Source organism: Vulpes lagopus, chromosome 2, assembly GCF_018345385.1.
Source record: "Vulpes lagopus strain Blue_001 chromosome 2, ASM1834538v1, whole genome shotgun sequence".
Lineage (NCBI taxonomy): Eukaryota > Metazoa > Chordata > Mammalia > Carnivora > Canidae > Vulpes > Vulpes lagopus.
The window spans coordinates 27,006,072-27,025,354 of NC_054825.1; the positions used below are offsets into that span (position 1 = coordinate 27,006,072).

The window sequence follows — 19,283 nt, forward strand, 5'->3', positions numbered from 1 at the left end:
AGTAATGTAATATAAAGTATTAACATGATTAACATTCTTTTTCTTATGTAAGTCTTCAAAATCTGGTGTATATTTCACATAACACACCTCAGTTTGGACCAGGCACATTTTTTTTTTAATTAAAAAAAATTTATTCATGAGAGACAGAGAGAGAGAGACACACACACACAGGTAGAGGGAGAAGCAGGCTCCATGCAGGGAGCCCCACGTGCGACTCAATCCTGGGACTCCAGGATCACGCCCTGGGCCAAAGGCAAGAGCTAAGCCGTTGAGCCACCCAGGTGTCCCACGGATCAGGCACATTTCAAATGCCCAATAGTTACAGTTACTAACGCGACGTGTTGGATAGCACCTCTAGACTTCACTAGGGTTTTCTTAGCGCTCTCTTGAATGTGCCCTTGTGAATGGTATGGGTGTTGTGGGGGAAGGACTCCTGGGTGACCTTGGAGAATCTATCTGCACTTATACGGGGTGACTAGTAAGAAGCCCCTGCGTTTGCCATTTCCTGATAACATCACAGGGGAGTTTTGGATTCAGGATCTAGAGGACTGCAGCCTCCTGAAATGCCTACGACAGCAGCTGTCTGTCGGGACCAGGTTCCTATCCAGGCTAAGAAAAATGCCAAGTTCCAGGGCTGCAATTTTATGGGGCCCTGGGGGTGGCCTGTAGAAAGGAGGCATCGCCCAAGGAAGAGGAGGGCTTCTAGAGGGGGAAGGCCACAGAAGTGGATGCTTCTTGAGGGCAGAGACACTAACTAGGCAGATTTGTTGGACGCTCTTCTTGGGGCCTTGGCCGGCCCGCAGCCGGCCTCACAGCCAGACGAGTGAACGCATGTGCTTCCCCGCAGGGCTCTCGGCGGCCCCGCTGATGGGGGAGGGGGTCTGCTCTCTGGCTCGGCCCGGCCCGCACCGACTCCACGGCCGCGGGTGTGAGGGGCGGGCCCAGGTCTCGGCCCGCGCCGCCCCATGTGACCCGGTCCGACATGGTGTCGCCTCCTCCCGGGGCGGCGGTGGCGGCGGCGGCGGCGGCGGCGGCTCGGCTCTGCTTGGGGCCGGGCCCGCGGCCGCTCATGGGCAGCCAAGGCCCCCCGGGGCCGCCTGGAGACCGCGGGCCCGGAGAGGGAGAGGGCGGGGAGGCGAGGAAACTGCAGGAAGGGAGGGTCTCGAGGGGGAAGCGAAGGAAGGGGAAGGGGAAGGGAAAAGCGGGAGCCGGGCAGGGCGGAAGAGGAAGCGGGGCGGAAGGGAAGCCGGGGCTGCAGAAAGCGAAGGAGGCAGCGGGGCTGGGGGCCGAGGCGGGAGCGAGGGCAGGCCCGGAGGAGGAAGGACAGGGAGGCGGAAGCGTGGAGGAAGGGGCGAGAAGGATCGTGCGGGGAGATGCGGGGAGCGCAGGGGCGGGCAAGGAGGCCAGAGGAAGAGGTGATGGGAAGAGGGGGGAATGGAGAGCCAGGCCTGGGCGGCAGGAGGACGCGAGGCCGGGCAGAGCGCAGGGACGAGGGGGTCAGGCTTGGGGCTGCATCGCGGGGGCAGGGACGGCGGGGGTGGCCATGGCGGCCGCAGCCGAGGAGGAGGCGGCAGCCCGGGAGCCGGCCGGCCGCCCAGCTGCGGGGCCAGCGCTCTTGCGCCTGCCGGAGGAGCTGCTGCTGCTCATCTGCTCCTACCTGGACATGCGGGCCCTCGGCCGCCTGGCGCAGGTGTGCCGCTGGCTGCGGCGCTTCACCGGCTGCGACCTGCTCTGGCGCCGGATAGCCCGGGCCTCGCTCAACTCCGGCTTCACGCGGCTCGGCACCGACCTGTAAGCGCCCGCTCACCCGCCCGCTCCCCGCCCCGGGCCGGCCCGCGTCCCGGGAAAGGGCGGGGCGCCGCGGCCTGGTCGGCCCTGGGTTGTGTCGCACCCCGAATGCCTGCCGAGGCCCAGAGCCGGCCTCGGCCGGACCCCTCCCCGCGCCCCTCTCCTGTCGGAGGCCCCCCCCTCCCGTCGGAGGAAGCCTCCCAGGAGCATCCCTCAGTCGGCACCCTCCCCGGGCGGCGGCTTGTCACAATTAGCCATCTTAAGCACTGCCTTCAGCTGTAACTGTGTCGTCCCTCGGTGCCTCAGTCCCCGCAGGAGCCAGGCTCGCCTGCGGCTTCGGACGCCTCCTCGGGGCCAGGTGTAGGACCCACCGCCACTGTGTGGTCTGTCCGAACGTCTTTGTGGACTTTCATCCGCTCACCCTCTGCTGAAGGTGGTTAGGCCGCAGGGCTCAGATAAAATCGAGTATGGAGAAAAGGGCTCAGACCTGAAAAGAAGGCCCCTGGCCCAAGAGTCAACCATAGTTTGACTTGATAGAGGCAGAGCGACACAAAAAAGGGTGCCTCCTTATGGCGGGGGACTGGATTAGGTCTAGGTGGTATACAAAGGCATGGGATTGCAGTTTGGCCTGATTTGGGTAGTATCTGAGACCTGTGAATGGAAAACTTACTTGAACCACTTGAGCTGTTAAATAGGAAGGGAAAAAAAATAGAATTGGTGAGTAAAAGCTTTTAGACTGCACCTAGAACTCCATCCAATTTGGGTTTTAAAAAAGGTAATTCTAAAACAGTGTAACAACATTAAAGTTTTTTTAAAACATAAAAGCTATAATGCCATCGCCTTTAGACAACTATTCTTTATTTAAAATTACTTTTCAGTTGCATACTTCTTCCCCCCTCTCGGTTGCTGTCGTAAGATCCTGGCAGAGTAGGTGTATAATCAGTGTTTGTAAATTCTACCCTGAGATGAAAAACATTCCTCTAATACTAAATTTTCATGTTGTGTCCAGACTTTTGCTATTACAGATAACAATGAAACAAAGCATTTTTGGTAACAGTTTTTGAGATAGGTCACATACCACACATATGCCTTTAAAAAAAGTTCTTAAGGATAAACGCTCAAGATTGGCATTATTGGATCAAAGGCTATGGTTTGTAAAATTATACCAAGTACCAGTCGGCACCAGCAAAGAATGATTAAGCCAGTTTCATGTGAAGATGTAAAAATCAGCTATTTTAGTGGGCATATGATTTTAAGTGTTATAGTTTTAATTTTTTGCCTTTTATTTATTTATTTTTTTTACTGCTGACACCAATAAATATTTTCCCATGTGTTTGTTTCACCTGTGAGATTGTCTGTACTTAGTCTTTGCCCATTTATTATTGGGGTCTTGATGTTTTTCTTGTAAATTTGGAATCCTGTGGGTCATAGATACTAGGCTCTCATCTGTCATCTTTGATGCAAATATTTTCCCCAGTCCTTTTTATTTTACTGTTTCTAGCCTGTAGAAATTTTACACTTACATATATCAGAATCTGTCAGTCTTTTGTGATTTTTTTCCTTTTTTTGCCCCAAAGCTGAGAAATTTATAATTTCTCCACAGATCTGATAAATCTTCATTTTGATATTCTGATTTTCTTATAATTCAATTTTTTAAAATAGTTAACGCTTTCATTAATATCAGTTCTATTCTGCTGCAAGGGTGAATTTAACATTTTTTTCCCCCTAAACAGCTACCTAGTTACCTCTGTACCTTTTGTTAAATAATCCTTCTCTTTCACTTTGTTTTAGAAAGCTTATGTTGCCAATTATTGTTTATGTGTGTATACACATACACACATGTGTATATATATATATACATCTGAACTCCGTTTTGTTCAATTTTCATACTATTTTACATATTGTTGCTTTTGGTAGAGTCTAATATTGGTTAGGGTTAGATTTATCCTTTTTGTGTGTCAGGTCTCCACTCCCACTCAGCTTCCCAGCAAAAAAAATTCTGTGCCTTTTCAGAGGTTTCTGTGGTTTTCACTGTACAGTTCACATATGTCTAATTGTCAATTTATTATGAAGTATTCCTACATATGTTACGCATTTTGTTTTTATTTCAGTATGTTTTTCAGCTGGGTGTTGTTACTAATGACAGACAAGATTACTATTATCTTTTGTAAATTTTGAACTTGATCATTTTATTTAACTTTTATTCTAGTGTGATTTTTGTCTGGTTATCTAGTCAAGTTTGTTATCTAGTATGATGATGATTCTTTGGGATTTTTTTGGTGTGCAGTCTTGTTACCTTCATTTCTTCTAAGAAAAAAAATCTTTCAAAGAACTTATCAGTTGACTTTTAAGGGAAGTTGGCTAAAATGACTGAAACCCAAGGCAACTAAGGCAAAGCTTGGCTTTCTTTCCTAATAGAAACTGAATGAATCAAATAACTAGTGTTTCTTTTTCTTTCCTTTTCAAATACTCTAAAAGAGAGATCCTGGGAATGAGTGTTTGTTCTGTGAGGAAAAACAATAAAATGAAGATGAGTTTATAGTTATAAAGTACCTTGAGACTGTCAAGTGATATGGCTTTATTATTTATTAGCCATGTGTGTTCTGATTTCTTGCCTGTGTCCTAGGATGGGGTATCTTTGACCTTCTAGGGAAGTTGTTTTACCACGGCGCTTCATAAAGACCAGGGTCCCTGCTCATGTTTTCTGAGTTGAGGGGAGAAGTTATGCATGTTACAGCAGGTGGAGAGAATGTTTACCAGTGTGGTCTGTTTCTGGACAGCTGCGGAGGTGTGATAAGCCACCAAGAGAGGTGGTTGTCATCCCTGGAGGGAGACAGCATACACCCCAGTCCTCTTAGGGCATCAGGGAGCCTGGGCCCAAAGTATAATGAGACTATGGCTGCTTGGATGGTAGCAGGGCTGTAGTTTATGGTTTGAGCTAATAAATTGCAGACAGGACAGTGGAATATTTTTATAAGCACAATACAAAACCTCATCTTATCAGAAGTTACACAGCCTCACTGGACCTAAGTTTTATCATCTATAAAGAATGGGAATAGGGGCACCTGGGTGGCATAGTGGTTAAGCAATCTGTCTTTGGCTTAGTTGTGATCCCAGGGTCCTGGGATCTAGTCCCTCATCAGGCTTCTCACAGGGAGCTTGCTTCTCCCTCTGCCTGTGTCTCTGCCTCTCTTTCTGTGTCATCAATCAATCAATCTTTTAAAAAATGGAAATAACCTACCCAGTAAAATGAGACCATTTGTACTAACGTGTAAGCATCAGCACAGGGTTCAGCACATAGTAGGCATTCAATAAATTGTAAAATGGAGCTTTTTAATTGCTTGGCTTCTCTAGTCTGTATTTAGCAAAAGAGATGGTTTGAATTGGAGGTGCTGCCTAAAGACAGGAGGTGGAGGAAACACACACACACACACACACACACACACACACACATACACACACAGCTTAGTTTCTCTCACCTGTCCTGAATGTTTTTGGAAGCATGACAGCAGAACCTGTGGGCCTAGGGTCTGCACTCCCTGCTATAAGAGCCTCTTGATTCTCAGAAACACAAACTGCTAAGGTTTACTGACCTTCCGGCCCAGGGCAAGTCCCATTCAGTTTGGCTGTTCCTAACTGATCATAGCTTTGTTGAGTAAGATGAACTGCTTTGGTTCCTTGTGATTTGTTAATGGTCTTATACTTGTGCTTGAAGGCATTTTGGCCACTTTAAAACCACAAACAAATAATTTGCTTCCCTTTAGGCCTCTTGCCTAAACAGTGAATGTGGGTAGGTATCCTGAGCTTTTAAAACAAAGTTAACACAAAGACAGTTTGAGTCAGTCATCTGGTTTAAAATCAGTTTTCTTTGAACGTTTTATGAAGCCTGGGGGAATAGAAATATCTTTAATATAAAAATCAAGGAAATGTTTCATATAGCGGTCTTTTAAGTTTTCCCTGAAGGGTAGGGGGGAAACTAACCTAGTTCAGTCTTCAAGAACAAAACAGTGAAATTTAACCCTGTTAGTCGGTAATGAAGGCTAAATGCAAGAAGTAGACAGACAATATGACAGGTGGAAGAGCAAAGGTTCAATCAGTAAATTCCAGAATCTGTCCATTTCCATACTGAAAACGAGTAAGAGCAAAGAACGGAGAATACAGTATACCTGTGTATATATAATCAAAGGGTTTTTTAAAAACACTTTTGCCAGTCTCATGTTAATTCCTCCCAAATTAAGTCCTGTATGTTTTCAAACTTGAATTTTATTTTAAATATCCTTTGAGCAATACCTGGGTGCTCTCTTGCATTTACTTGAGGTAGATTTGCCTAGAATTAACAATAGGTAGTTTGTAAGGAAGTAAGGCTCTGAGGTGTTTGCCCTGGCATGTACGTTCATTCCTCAGCCAGGGTCTTGCAGGCTTGGAGCTCTTTGAGGCTGGGGAATGGGGTATCTATTTCAGTGATGATTAACGTCCAGAGTGGTGAGATGGACACAGATAAGCCGAGTGTGTTTGTTTGTTTTAAAATGATTGCACCTAAGAGCATTTTTTTGGTCCAGAAAGCATAAAGTTTCCTTTCCTAACTCTGACCTGGAGAAGCATTGCTGCCTGGTTACATTTAAGGTCTGAACAGTGATTTTCAGAGAACAGTTAACAACGTAAAGTAGCTTACGCTTTCCCCTTTTCCTTTCTGCCTTACCTAGGAAGGGGAGTCCCTTGTTCTCCAGTTGATTGAAAAATTTCATAGACGGACGTATTTCTCTTTAGTTGTTTTGAAAAGGCCTTATTTTTAAAATAGTTTTGTGAGTTAATAAAAGTTGAGTTCGGTTTACATGCTTAAAATAAATAAAACAATACACCTGTGGAAGCAGGAAATGGTCCAGTGCAGTTAGTACCTCCAAATGCAAACTGGAAGAATGGAAGAGGCCTTTCCCTCCAGGACTGAGAATACAGAGCTGCTTATATTCTTTGCAGTCTTGCAAAACTTGAATAGTAGGGGATGAATTTCCTAACATTCAAGCAAAAACCTGGAGGAAACTTAAAGTCTTCACAGTCTGTAAGATGAGCAACTCCTCTTGGAATGAGATCTCTGAAAATATTTCAGTATCCCATACTTTGAATTTTCTGTGCCCAGCACCTTCACCTTAGGTAAAGATTGTGAGTTCCTGGAATCAAACTGACAGTAAGGTTAATGAGAAACCATACAGATTTTTTAAAAATTATTTTTGAGTGTTTGACATGGAAAATAATTATCTTTGTGTGACAATGTAACCTTAACTCTGGGTTGACCCTGGCATTGGATTAGTTTCTGGTTCTGACTCCTAACCACAGAACAGGTAGTATTTAGGTAGACTCTTCTTAAGGCCAGTAAATTTTGAAAATTTAAGATGATATCAGCTGTTTGAAGAAGTGAGGACAGAGTCAAGTTTTGAATTTTCAATGAAAATTGGCATACCCCTCACTCTGATCTACAGAGTCTGGCTAAGCTCCAGAATTTATCTCAGTTGCATCAACCGTCAGACTAGGTTAAGAATCTAAAGATTTGGTTTATTCTTTTTTTTTTTTTTTAAGATTTTATTTATTTATTTATTTGACAGCACAAGCAGAGGGAGCAGCAGGCAGAGGAGGAGGGAGAAGCAGGCTCCCCACTGAGCAGGGAGTCCAATGCGGGGCTCCATCCCAGGACCCCAAGATTATGACCTGAGCCAAAGGCAGATGCTTAGCCGACTGAGCCACCCAGATACCCCAGATTTGGTTTATTCTTGAGGGAAATCCTTTGTATTCTGTAGTTATGCTCACATTTGAACAGAATTTAGATGGAAATCCAGTTGTAATCAATGGAAATGACGTGGTTGTGCTAAGAATCTGTTCATGAATCCTGAATCATGTGAACACTTGAACTGGATCTAAAGCTGAGGACGAGACTATTTGGAGAAAGAATTTATCTCCTGTTAGAGGTTTAGTTGCCTTAACTCTAAGTCGGTCCTCCATTAGACCCAAACCATCCACGTTTCCCTCCCTGGAAGTCTGGGCCACCCAATGGGCCCTGTGCTGCCCCCTCTTTAGCCCACAATTAATTGCCAGTACATTCTTTCTTCTTCTCCTTCTTTTTTTGGTATTTGACATGAGCTCAAATTGCTGAGAAAGGTGACAACTGTGAAATGAAGACAGGGCTTAGAGACACCTTAAAAAATACATGCAAAGGCCACTAAATGACAAGAGCAGACCGCCAGGCTCTTTCAAAACATCGCCACGTCTGTTGACTTTCCATTCCATGTCTGCAGCACAAAATTGGAGGTCAAAGAATCATAGGAGTTAGAGATGGAAAAGACATTTGGGGTCAGCCAGTTCATCCCTCCACCTTCTCCTGCCCCTGATTCCGAATCATTCCTTACATTATATTTTTTCCCTCAGCTCTTGTACAGTTTTCACGGTCTTCACTCAGCTCCGGCTGTCACCTTTGGGGAATGATGCTGGAGGCTCCGTCCCGTTTCTCCTCAGCCAAAAGAGATATTGCCTCTCCCCCCAGTTGACATTCATGAAGTTCTTTGTTGGTGGTCTCAGCTGAGAGGCTGAAAACTAACTGGAAGTCTCTCTGCTGCCTGGCAATGGGGCTTTTCTAACAGAATTGAAGCGCATTTAGTACATAATGATGTAGGGGAAGGGCGAGGGCTAGGATATGGTACAGTCATTGCTGAATTTGTTCCTAGACTTATGTTTTTCAAGGCTCTTGACCTGAAAGGAGGTGTGTGTGTACAAGGCATGTGGTATTGTGTGTGTGTGTGTACAAGGCATGTGGTATTGGGGAAGTGGACAGAAGCAAGGAAATTACACTGAATAGGAGTTTGGTAAAATCCAAACTTGGAAGTTGGTAGGTTAAGCAAACAAATAAAAGACACTAGTCCTGTGAAGTAGTAGAGGACTGTTTCAAGAAATGCTTGTTAGGGAAGACACACAGTGGGGCTTACCCTATAGAAGTTTCAGCTTATGGTCAAGTTGAGGAGATCAGATGGGCAGAGGCAAGTATTTTGGAGTAGGGGACTCTATTGCTTTTGGAAGGTCTCTCCTTGCTTTAAGAAAGTAGGGAAAGACAAGTGTTATGTTCACTGGCTGCGTGGTTTGGCAGGGGGAATGGTCATTTTTAGAGGCAGCTTCGGAAGGTTACCCCAGATCCCCATCTTGTTCCAGCAGCTGTTGGGAGCAGTCCGAAGGGGGTATTATGTTTCTTCTGGTAACTCTGCCAAGAATGAGAGGAAATCCACAATATGTGGGCTTTTTGGGGGAATGGGGATGGGGTGGCAGGTGATGGGACAGGGAAATTAAATTGTTTTATAGTAAATATGTTGAGATACTTTTCCTGGAAAGCTGTTTCACCAAAAGGAATGATATTTCCCCTGCTCACTAGCTTGTAATGGGCTCTTTCTCTGCAGAGAAAGGGCAATAGTCTTTTCCCAGTACATCTTTTTCTTTCTTTCCTGTAGCTCCAGCTTCGACCTCCCATGTTTCTTTGAATTTTTTTTTTTTTTAAGAAAGTCCATATTGAGTCAAGATTCAGATATAGGTGCTGTGTGCGCATAAGGGGCCTCTCTCTAGAAGGGTGTTAGTAAAGAAGAACCTCTATTTATCCGGTATCTTGGCTGCAGTTTGACTTTATCATAATGGCTTCGAAACTGGAGATGTAAAAACTTTCTGGGTGGCGTCTGGTTCATGTTCTTTCCATCCCTTCATCCAGGCTGGAAGGGCACCAGGGATTTTGAAGCCTGGCTACTTGGGCTGAGAACCTGTTTTAGTGATTAATATGGAACACAGTTGCAAGATTAAAAACAATAAAAAACAACCCCAAGAAGCAGAGCAGTGTGATTATTCCTTACATTTCAGATGGGGAGCCCAGGGAAAAGTCATTTTCAAGGTATGAGAACAAAGTCCACTTGTGAAGCTGATAGTACCTAATTCATGACTCACTGAGAGGACGGCCTGTTCACAAAAAATAGTGGCATCTTTCTTGCTGTCATTTATGCTCAGAAACTGCTAGATTACCCTTTATGAAAGTTGTATTTTGGGATTTGTGAAAAACGGATTCTGTGATCAAATGAGTATGGAAAATGCTGTGCTCCACATGCCTTTTCTGGGAGGTTCACAATGTCTGTTGGTAACTTAAAGGTACTGAGAAGTCTTGTGATAGACCTGTTTAATTTTGTTTCAACCAGCATTGTCCAAAGCGTTGACCATAAATATTTCCTCCTGCTTAACATCTCTTAACATCTTGGAGAACATGCATGGTCAAGTGCCCTGCAGATACAGAACTTGACCAATAGTAGAAGGAAATGGATGTGAGTGTGAACACAGTCCTAAATCCTATATTCAGGGTTATGAATTGGAGTTATGCCTCAGTGCTTCTAAAACTTCTATGGACAACTTTGACATGTGGTACCACATTAAGGTAATTTATCTGCTCAGTTCCTTCCCTTGAGCTTCTCTAGCATAAGAATTTGGAGGCTTTGGCTGAATTCCTAAAGGTGTGGTATATTATACATCTTTAGGAAAGGACTTTGGAGCTAGAAGGTAGTGTGCCCAGGCTCCTGAAAAGCTACAGGTGTTGTTGAAAGTGTGACTTGCTAAAGGGAGAATTATACTTTTGAGAACTTAAGCAGTTCCTAAGCAGTATCTATCAAAATACTTATTATGTTAGGCACAGGGTTCTCCCCTTTTGTGTCTTAAGACATACTTTTGTATGCTGTTAGAATTTTTGGTAGTACATGAAAGGATTAAAGGGTAAATTTTAAAAAATCAAGTTTTAGAGAGTTGAAAAACCTGTATATTTATTTATTCACCATCTGGTATGTTACTGTTTGAGCAAAACTGTTTACCGCCCTGACCTTTTTCTCTTATATCCTTTCATATACCTTCCTCTGAACACAAGATCTTCATCTTATTTGTAGCAAATTGGGTCATGGGCCACATTGTGGCTCAGTAGTTTGTCTGAAATCTTCAGGAAAGTGTGGATTTTAGTTGAATGAAAATAAATTCTGTAAATTGAGGTTTTATGGCACAGTTATTTAGGGTTCCTGGTATACCATTGCTTTGCAGCATGCTGGTTGGGATATACTTTTAGAAGTACTAAGAGGTTAAGACTTGATCCTGTGGAATTTATGACATATTGGACAAATGAAACATACAGCTGCAAGAAGTTAACAGTGCCTCAGTTTGTGGTACGTTCAGTCTGGGGGTTCACATAAGAGGGAGAGAGGACTGTTTGCTGGACTTAGGAAAGTAGAGGCTTGAAGAATGGGTGAATTTGACTAGTCCCCAGAAGAGGGAAGCAAGCATTTGTCAGGGATGAGGTAGGCTGGTGCTGGCAATCTAGGAGCGGGTATGGATGTAAAAATGAATGTAGAAGAGATGGGCTTGGCTGGAGTTCACTGGCATAGTGTGGGACAATGGGAGGGGAGGTCGGTGAGTTGACATTTGAAGGCCTTTCAAGGGACAGGTCGGTCTGCTCCTGTTCTTCTTGTGCATGGTCCTATCACCTCACTTCACCCTGGGTGTTGGGGCTATTCCACCTGTTTCCTGGCCAGAAGGGTAAGCAATTTAACACAATATGATGATTTTTCATTGATTTTTTTTAAAAAATCTAAATTGGGGCACCTGGGTGGCTCAGTCACTTGAGTGTCTAACTTCTGACTTTGGCTCGGGTCCTTATCTCAGGGTTGTGGGATTGAGTCCTTTGTTGGGCTCTGTGCTGGGTATGGAGTCTGCTTAAAATTCTCTCTCTTCCTCTTTTTCTCTGCCCCTCTCTCATCTCATGTGAGCCTTCTCCCTCTCGATCTCAAATAAATAAATAAATAAATAAATAAATAAATAAATAAATGTAAAAATCTTAATTATATCTCCCTTGGCTGAGGCCATTGGAAGATTTAGACTAACGCAAGTGTAAGTGAAGAGTTAGAAGTTTCCTGCCTTGGGCTGTATAAATACTTGTACACTGCCACCTGCACCACCACCCTTGCCCAAGTCTTTTAACTTGGGTGTTAGCATTTAAAGAGACCCCTCAGGAGTTCTGGCCTGTCTACTAACTGCCTCCTCCCCAGCTGGGAACTGTTGGCAAGCCTGTAACTAGTGATGTTTGTACAACCAAAGACTCTACTTTGTGGTTTAAGAAGAATAAAATGGAGGGATGCCTGAATGGCACAATGGTTGATGTCTGCCTTTGGCTCAGGTCGTGATCCTGGGGTCCTTGAGTTCTGCATCTGGCTCCTTGTGGGGAGCCTGCTTCTCCCTCTGCCTATGTCTCTGCCTCTCTCTCTCTCTCTCTGTGTCTCATGAATAAATAAATAGAATCTTGAAAAAAAGAAAAGGAATAAAATGGACTGCATTAAAAAAAGAACAACAACAACAAAAAAAACTTGTACCTTAAAGCCAAATTCTTAGTATTGGTAGAAGAACTAGTAGATACAGGCAACATGGGGGAATATCTTCTGGAAAGCAGGGTCAAATAAATCAAGAGATAGTGCTACCAAGCCCCAAGCATCATTTTGCATAGTCCTGTCTCCCCTCCTTAGCCCAAAGTACCCTGAGATGGCCTTGTTCTACATTTGTGGACAGATGCCCTCCTTTGCCGAATTTCCAAATCAGTAGGGATTTATGCTTATGGAAGTCATGACAGTCATGCCACGGAGGTAGCATCCACAGCATCAAGGGGAACCAAACTGCAAGATGGGGCAGAGAGGGAAACTGAGCTGTGATGCAGCAGCTTCCTGATTTTAGAGACCATGCTCGTTTAAGATCTCTCCAATAGACCCTTACTTAGATCCTCCTTCACAAAAGGCATTTTTATTCAGACTAGGTTTATTTATTTGCTTTGAGTTTGGACTGTGAGGGCAGAGAGGTGGAATGAAAGGGGACTCTAGATAACTGCCTAGATTAATTTCTATCCCTCTGGACTTGTTGCCAAGATTTTAAGGGGCTCGATAGCTAACCATGGGTGCATGCTGGTTTGTTTTTGTTTAAAATAGGTCCTGTGCCCAGGAATGCGGTCAAACTGTAATAGTGACGAAGTGCCGATGTGCTGGAAAGCTGAGAGGGAGGGGGCCAAGTGGAAAATGAGCCTGAGGCAAGAGAAGGAGTGCTGGGAAAATGGGAGTTCCACCAGGCCCCACAGCCTGGTTAGAGATTCCTCCCAGCATTAACAGCCCCCATTAACAGCCTTGAGAGGGGTTTATTTACAGGACACTAATCGTTTTGGGGGGAGCACCCCCACTTTACACCAGCAAGTGTGTTGGAGAGACAGTCAACCACAGAGCATCTCAAAGATGGGAACAAGGGTCCTTATTGAATTCCAAGGGGCACCTGCTCCTGTCTTCTAATCATGTCTGCTGCCTTGTTCTACTGACCCCTTTCATGGACTGTGACAGGTCTCACAGTAGGGGGAGATGGATACCTGTTTTCAGAGAAAGATGTTTTTTGAAAACTTTTTTTTAAAAGATTTTAAAAATTTATTTATTCATGAGAGAGAGAGAGAGAGAGAGGGAGAGAGAGAGGCAGAGACACAGGCAGAGGGAGAAGCAGGCTCCATGCAGGGAGTCTGACATGGGACTCAATCTTGGGTCTCCAGGATCCCGCACTGGGCTGAAAACTGCACTAAACCACTGAGCCACCGGGGCTGCCCAGAAAGATTTTCTTTTATTCCTTCTGATTCTTCAGGTGCTGAAGCCAATAAGAATATACATAGGATTTGGCCACCAGCTGGGGAGACTAACCATCAAAGATGATGGAGTAGGCAAAAGGGATGAAAAAGCTGAGTTGTTACGCTGCTTTTAACAACATGGTACTGTTTCTCAAGTCAAAGCCAAAGGGAGTGGCTTTATTGATTGATTGATTGATTGATTGATTGATTGATGGAGTGGCTTTAAAAAGTTGAAATTTGATTTGAAGGACCAAAGCCAAGTGTTGTAAGGATGGCATCGGTTGTGGGAGAGGATACCTGCACCTGCTGTTTGGTAGCAGCTTCTAAAGTTCAACTTTGAAAATTTCTTGCTGCAGTGATTAGGCCCTCAGGGCAGTGCTTTGACCTTTAGTGAAGTGTCACCAAATAGTAGATAAGTGGCCAGAGAGATGAGAGAAGTGTTGTCCTTAACCCAGTTCAGGAAATACATTGATTCTTTCCCCCTTGTTTCCTTCCTGCTGTGATCCAGAATGTTCAATTTTTGGTTTCACCTCTACCTCTTAACTTGGACCTAACTCAAGAGGAAAGGTGAGCTCCCAAGGATGTCTTCTTACATACCTGGGAGATTTGCAGATAAGATTTGACTAAGAGTCTCATCTTTCTCATTAAGAGTTCAGTTCTTTGGTCCATCCTGTTAACTGTCTTTTATTGTCCTTAGTTCTCTCTCCATCAGGTAGTGAGGCTTGCTCTCTAGCAATGGGAAACCAGGGACCGCATTCACCCAGTGGATGAATTCAGTAATTCATTTTAGCTTTAATGTGTGTACACCCAAATCCTTATCATTCAACCTGAAAGAGGACTAATGTTTGATATTAGAAGAATAATTTCTTTCTTTTTTAAAAAAAGATTTTATTTGACAGAAAGAGAGCATGAACAGGGGCAGAAGGGGAGGGAGAATCAGGATCCCTGCTGAGTAAGGAGTCCAATGTGGGGCTCAATCCCAGGACCCTGAGATCATGACCTGAGCGAAAGGCAGATGCTTAACAGACTGAGCCACCCAGGCACCCCTAGAAGAGCAATTTCTAATAATTGTAATTAAATTAGCTAGAAGAAAAATAAATGGTTATTGGATTAGCTTCAGGGATGATACCATTAATCGATATTAACTCCTACATGTATTTATATTTATGTAAAAAGAATGAACCTTTTTTGTACTTACACTGTCTTTTGTTTTAGTTGTCATTTTAAAACCACGATTGTGAGAAATACTATCGTCATTTCTGGGGGGAAGATATTGACCATTAGAGAAGTCAGATGACCACAATTTTATAATTAGTAGGAGGCAGAACTGAGATTCAGATCCCAGTTACCTAAGTGTCCATTCTGGGCTTTACTCACAATTTCATTTAATCTATTATTTAGTTAAAGGTAAATCGAGAGACCTATCAACCAAACTATCAACAATGAATAAATGTATCATGTAAGATATATAAACATGCTTCCAAAGCACCATCTATTCACCTGACTTGTTTATGGAGACATTATTTTACGTAGTGTCTATTCACCTCTACTTTTATAAATTTGACTTCATTTTAAAATTACCATTGCTTGCTGTGGTCATTTCCAAAATGTTTGGCCATTTCCACATTTGTCATTTTTAGAGGCAATATATTCCATTGCATGAGTATACTGTTCTCCCTCACAGACAAACATTTGGGCTACTTCCAGGTTTTAGCTCAAATATATAGCTGCAACTATAAATATCTTTGTAAAAAATATATTTTTTGTTTTGAATTATTTCTTTGTGATTTAGTGCCCACAGTGGGAATGCTGGGTCAGAAGCTATCACTCAACAATTCTCAACAGAATTCTTCCCTGAAAGGTTATACCAGTGTGCTACCTGCAATATATAACCAAACCCAAACCTTTCTATAAAACCAAAGTCAGTTTCTGTTTTTTCCACCTAATAATAGATGTGAGGTGGCACTTTAATAATTGTTTTTTAATTTACTTATTCATGAGACACACAGAAAGAAGGAGAGACATAGGCAGAGGGAGAAGCAGGCTCCCTACAGGGAGCCCAATACGGGACTCAATCCTAGAGCTCTGATCCTAGAACTCCAGGATCATACCCTGAACCAAAGGCAGACACTCAACCGCTGAGCCACCCAGGCATCCCCAATAATTGTTTTAATATGCAGGTCTCTATTAATGTTGTGGGGTGCTTCATCATGTGGACATGGTGGAACTGGTCTTATTTGCTGTTGGTTATGGGTGACAGGGTATTGGAGACAGGGTGTTATTCTGGTAGATTTCTATCAGTCCCATAAAAGTTTTAGAGATAAAACTTTAGTTTAGTACCTTTAGTATTGTTAATTTTGTTTACTGTTGTAAACCTGTTGTTTTGCTCTTTATTTTAAAATTTTATTTTCATTTTGTTTTCATTTTACTCCTTTTTTTCTGTGCAGTATTTAAAATTTAAACACTTAAAATCTAGTTAAAATTTTAAATTCACTTTCATTTTGGGGGGATTTATTATATTGGGTTATGAGATATAATCTAAATCAGTTTTTTTCTCTATTGATACCCAGTTCTATCACCAGCATTACTATTTTAAGGAGTATTTTCCTCTTCACCAAAATATTACAGTGTAGAAAAATTAGAAAGACATAAAAACAAAGAAAATCAAAACACCCAAAGTTGGCTATTTTATTTTAAATTTTAAAATAATTTTAATTAAAAAAGATTTTATTTATTTATTTGTTGGAGAGTGAGACAGCATAAGCAAAGGGAGTGGGAGAGGGAAGAGAAGCAGACTCCCCACTGAGCAGGGAGCCTGTGAAGAACTCTGTCCCAGGACCCCGGGATCATGATCTGAACCAAAGGCAGGCACTTAACCAGTTGAGCCACCCAGGAGCCCCTATTTTTTTAATATTTAATTGTTCATTTTATAAATAATTTATAGTGTCAGACCAGCACATTGGTCTGACCATTTTCTCATTGTCCCATAGCATTCCCAATAAGTGAGGGAGAATGGGACCCAATTAACTATTTTAGAATACATATTTCCCATGTTTTTTCTAGACTTGTATATTCCTTTTCCCTCCCTTCTTTATCATAAAGTTGGAAACATGCTCTACAAACCCAACAGCACTAATGAAGTAGTGATTTCTTTCCTTATTTTAAAATTTTACTTTGTTTGATATATATTAAGTTCATTTCAGTTTGGGTCATTTCTGGCTTTCTCTTTTTTTTTTTTTTTAATTTTTATTTATTTATGATAGTCACAGAGAGAGAGAGAGGCAGAGACACAGGCGGAGGGAGAAGCAGGCTCCATGCACCGGGAGCCCGATGTGGGATTCAATCTCGGGTCTCCAGGATGGCGCCCTGGGCCAAAGGCAGGCGCCAAACCGCTGCGCCACCCAGGGATCCCCGGCTTTCTCTTTTTAAATTGAATATCAGCCAGTTTGCTAATTGCTTATTTCCAGGGTCTTCTAATTGGATAGAGTACAGGAAGTATAATTGCTCTATCAACAAACACTTACTGATACTATGAGTAGTCATTAGGTAAATGAAAACAGTTCCTGGCACATCATAAACAGTATATTAAATGTTAAATAAATAATCTTTAGAATTATGATCCAGATAGATTAAAACATTCTAAATAATTTTTAAGATAGTATTCAGTTAGGTTAACTAAAATCTATTCACTATGCTGAAAGATTTTCCATAGTAAGATTTGAAATGAAAATTTACTTTGGGGCCACCTGGCTGGCTTAGTCGGTAGAGCATGCGATCCTTGATTGAAGGGTCTTGAGTTCAAGTGCCACGTTGGACATGGAGTCTACTTAAAAAAAAAAAAAATCTATTTTGGTTGATCTTTTAGTCAGGAAATTGTAATAAGAAACCCCTTCCTGAACATTCATTCTCTTTAAAGTGTTTCAAAAGACATGACATGAAATCAAGGATATGTAAAAATTTTTTAATGTCTGCATGGATAAAATGCTGTAAGAATAGAATAATAAATTGGAACAAAATTGACAATACAATGTGTAAAGAGCCTTTACAAACTCATAAGAAGAAGGTCGCAGTCATCATAGGAACAGGGACAAAGGGCATTAACAGCATTTCCCAGAAGAAATGCTAATGGCTTTCAAACATATAAAGAGATAATTCAGTCTTACCCATAATTAGAAAAAATACTGTACATATTTAAAAAAACAGGGGGAAAATTTTTTAAAAAGATTTTTACTTATTTGAGAGAGAGAGTGAGTAGAGGGAAAAGCAGGAGAGGATCTTTAAGCAGATGATCTGTTGAGTGCAGAGCTGGACTCGGAGCTCGATCCCACAACTCATGAGCTCCTGACCTGAGCTGAAACCAGGAGTCTGAGGCTTAACTGACTGAGTCACAGAGGTGCCCCAGGAACCTTTTTTTTTTTTTTTACACCTCTTAGAATGGCAAAGATAAAAAGAAAATTTAAAAATGTCACTATCATGAAAAATAAGGAAAGACTAAGAAACTGCTATAAACCAGAGGAGATTAAGGAGACATGATAACTAAGTACAATGTGGTGAGCAAATGGGATCTTAGGACAGGAGAAGACATTAGTGGAGAAATTGGTGAACTAATAAAATCTAGAATTTAGTTAATAGTAATGTACCAATGTTGTTAATTTCTTAAGCTTTGACATATAAATATACCATGATTATGTAAGATGTTAACAGTAGGGGTGGACAAGTGAAAGATCTGTGAGAACTCTGTACAATCTTTGCAATTTTTCTGGAAATCTAAAATTATTCTAAAATTTAAAATGTTTATTTTTTAAGAGAGAAGAAAATAAAAGATATTCAGAAAGAAATACCCTAATACGGTATTAGAAGGATGAATTGGTATAAACCTCTTTTAGATGACAATTTGACAGTTTCTATCAATTTCCTTTGGCCCATTCAATACCATTTCTAATAATTTTAATCTGATAATTAACAGATTCTCACACCTAAATAGAGATATAAAGATATTTGTTGCAGCAGTATTTATAATAACTAAAGTCTGGAAATCTTTTAAATGTCAATCAGTAGGTGATTGATTAAATAATGATAGAGTTACATAACAGAATTCTATGCAGCTGTTAGAATGAGATGGATCTTAGTGTATTGATACGAATTGATTCCTACGGTACATTGTTAAGTAAAGAAAGTAATGAATAGAATAATATAATGTTTTTTAAATTCAAAGCGACATATGTATAAATACAGACTAATCTATATGCATCTACAGTATATATCAGAATATAGAGACTGTATATATAGTCACTTTTGCATTGTTAACTATTCATACTGTGGTATGTTTTTTATTTTTTACCCTGTGCATATGTCATTTTATTAATCAAAAATAGTTTAATATACAAATAGGCAAATGAGATGAGGTCAGGAGGTAGAATATTACTTATCTAGAAATGGATTAGGTATCTTCTCTTTCCACCTGCCAAAATCATCTTTTTTTTTTTTTTTTTTTTCTGAGAGGGAAAGAGAGAGAGGAGGGAGAGAGGAAGAGAGAATCCCAAGCAGGCTCTGTGCCTAATATGGAGCCTGTTGTGAGGCTCATTCTCATAACCCTGAGATCATGACCTGAACTAAAATCAAGAATCAGACACTTAGCCGATTGAGCCTCAGGCACCCCCAAAATCATCCTTTCTAACCTGTATCTGTTGTAATCTTTTTTTTTTTAAAGATTTTATTTATTTATTCATGATAGAGAGAGAAAGAGAGAGGCAGAGACACAGGCAGAGGGAGAAGCAGGCTCCATGCACCAGGAGCCTGATGTGGGATTCGA

General features: G+C 42.0%; 1 protein-coding gene across 5 annotated transcripts in view; it reads left to right on the forward strand.

Moving 5' to 3' along the window:
- The first annotated feature begins 563 nt into the window (after positions 1–563).
- The window catches only part of FBXW4 (F-box and WD repeat domain containing 4), an 82,622-nt gene continuing 63,902 nt past the window's right edge, over positions 564–19,283 (forward strand). For 2 of the 5 annotated variants that reach the window (XM_041730345.1, XM_041730361.1), the window contains exon 1: positions 577–1,791. In XM_041730345.1, the coding sequence (XP_041586279.1) occupies positions 983–1,791 (809 nt within the window). In that variant the 5' untranslated portion in view covers positions 577–982. Of the gene's footprint in view, positions 1,792–19,283 lie in introns of all 5 variants that reach the window. The other 3 variants (XM_041730356.1, XM_041730337.1, XM_041730331.1) reach the window with 3 other exon arrangements.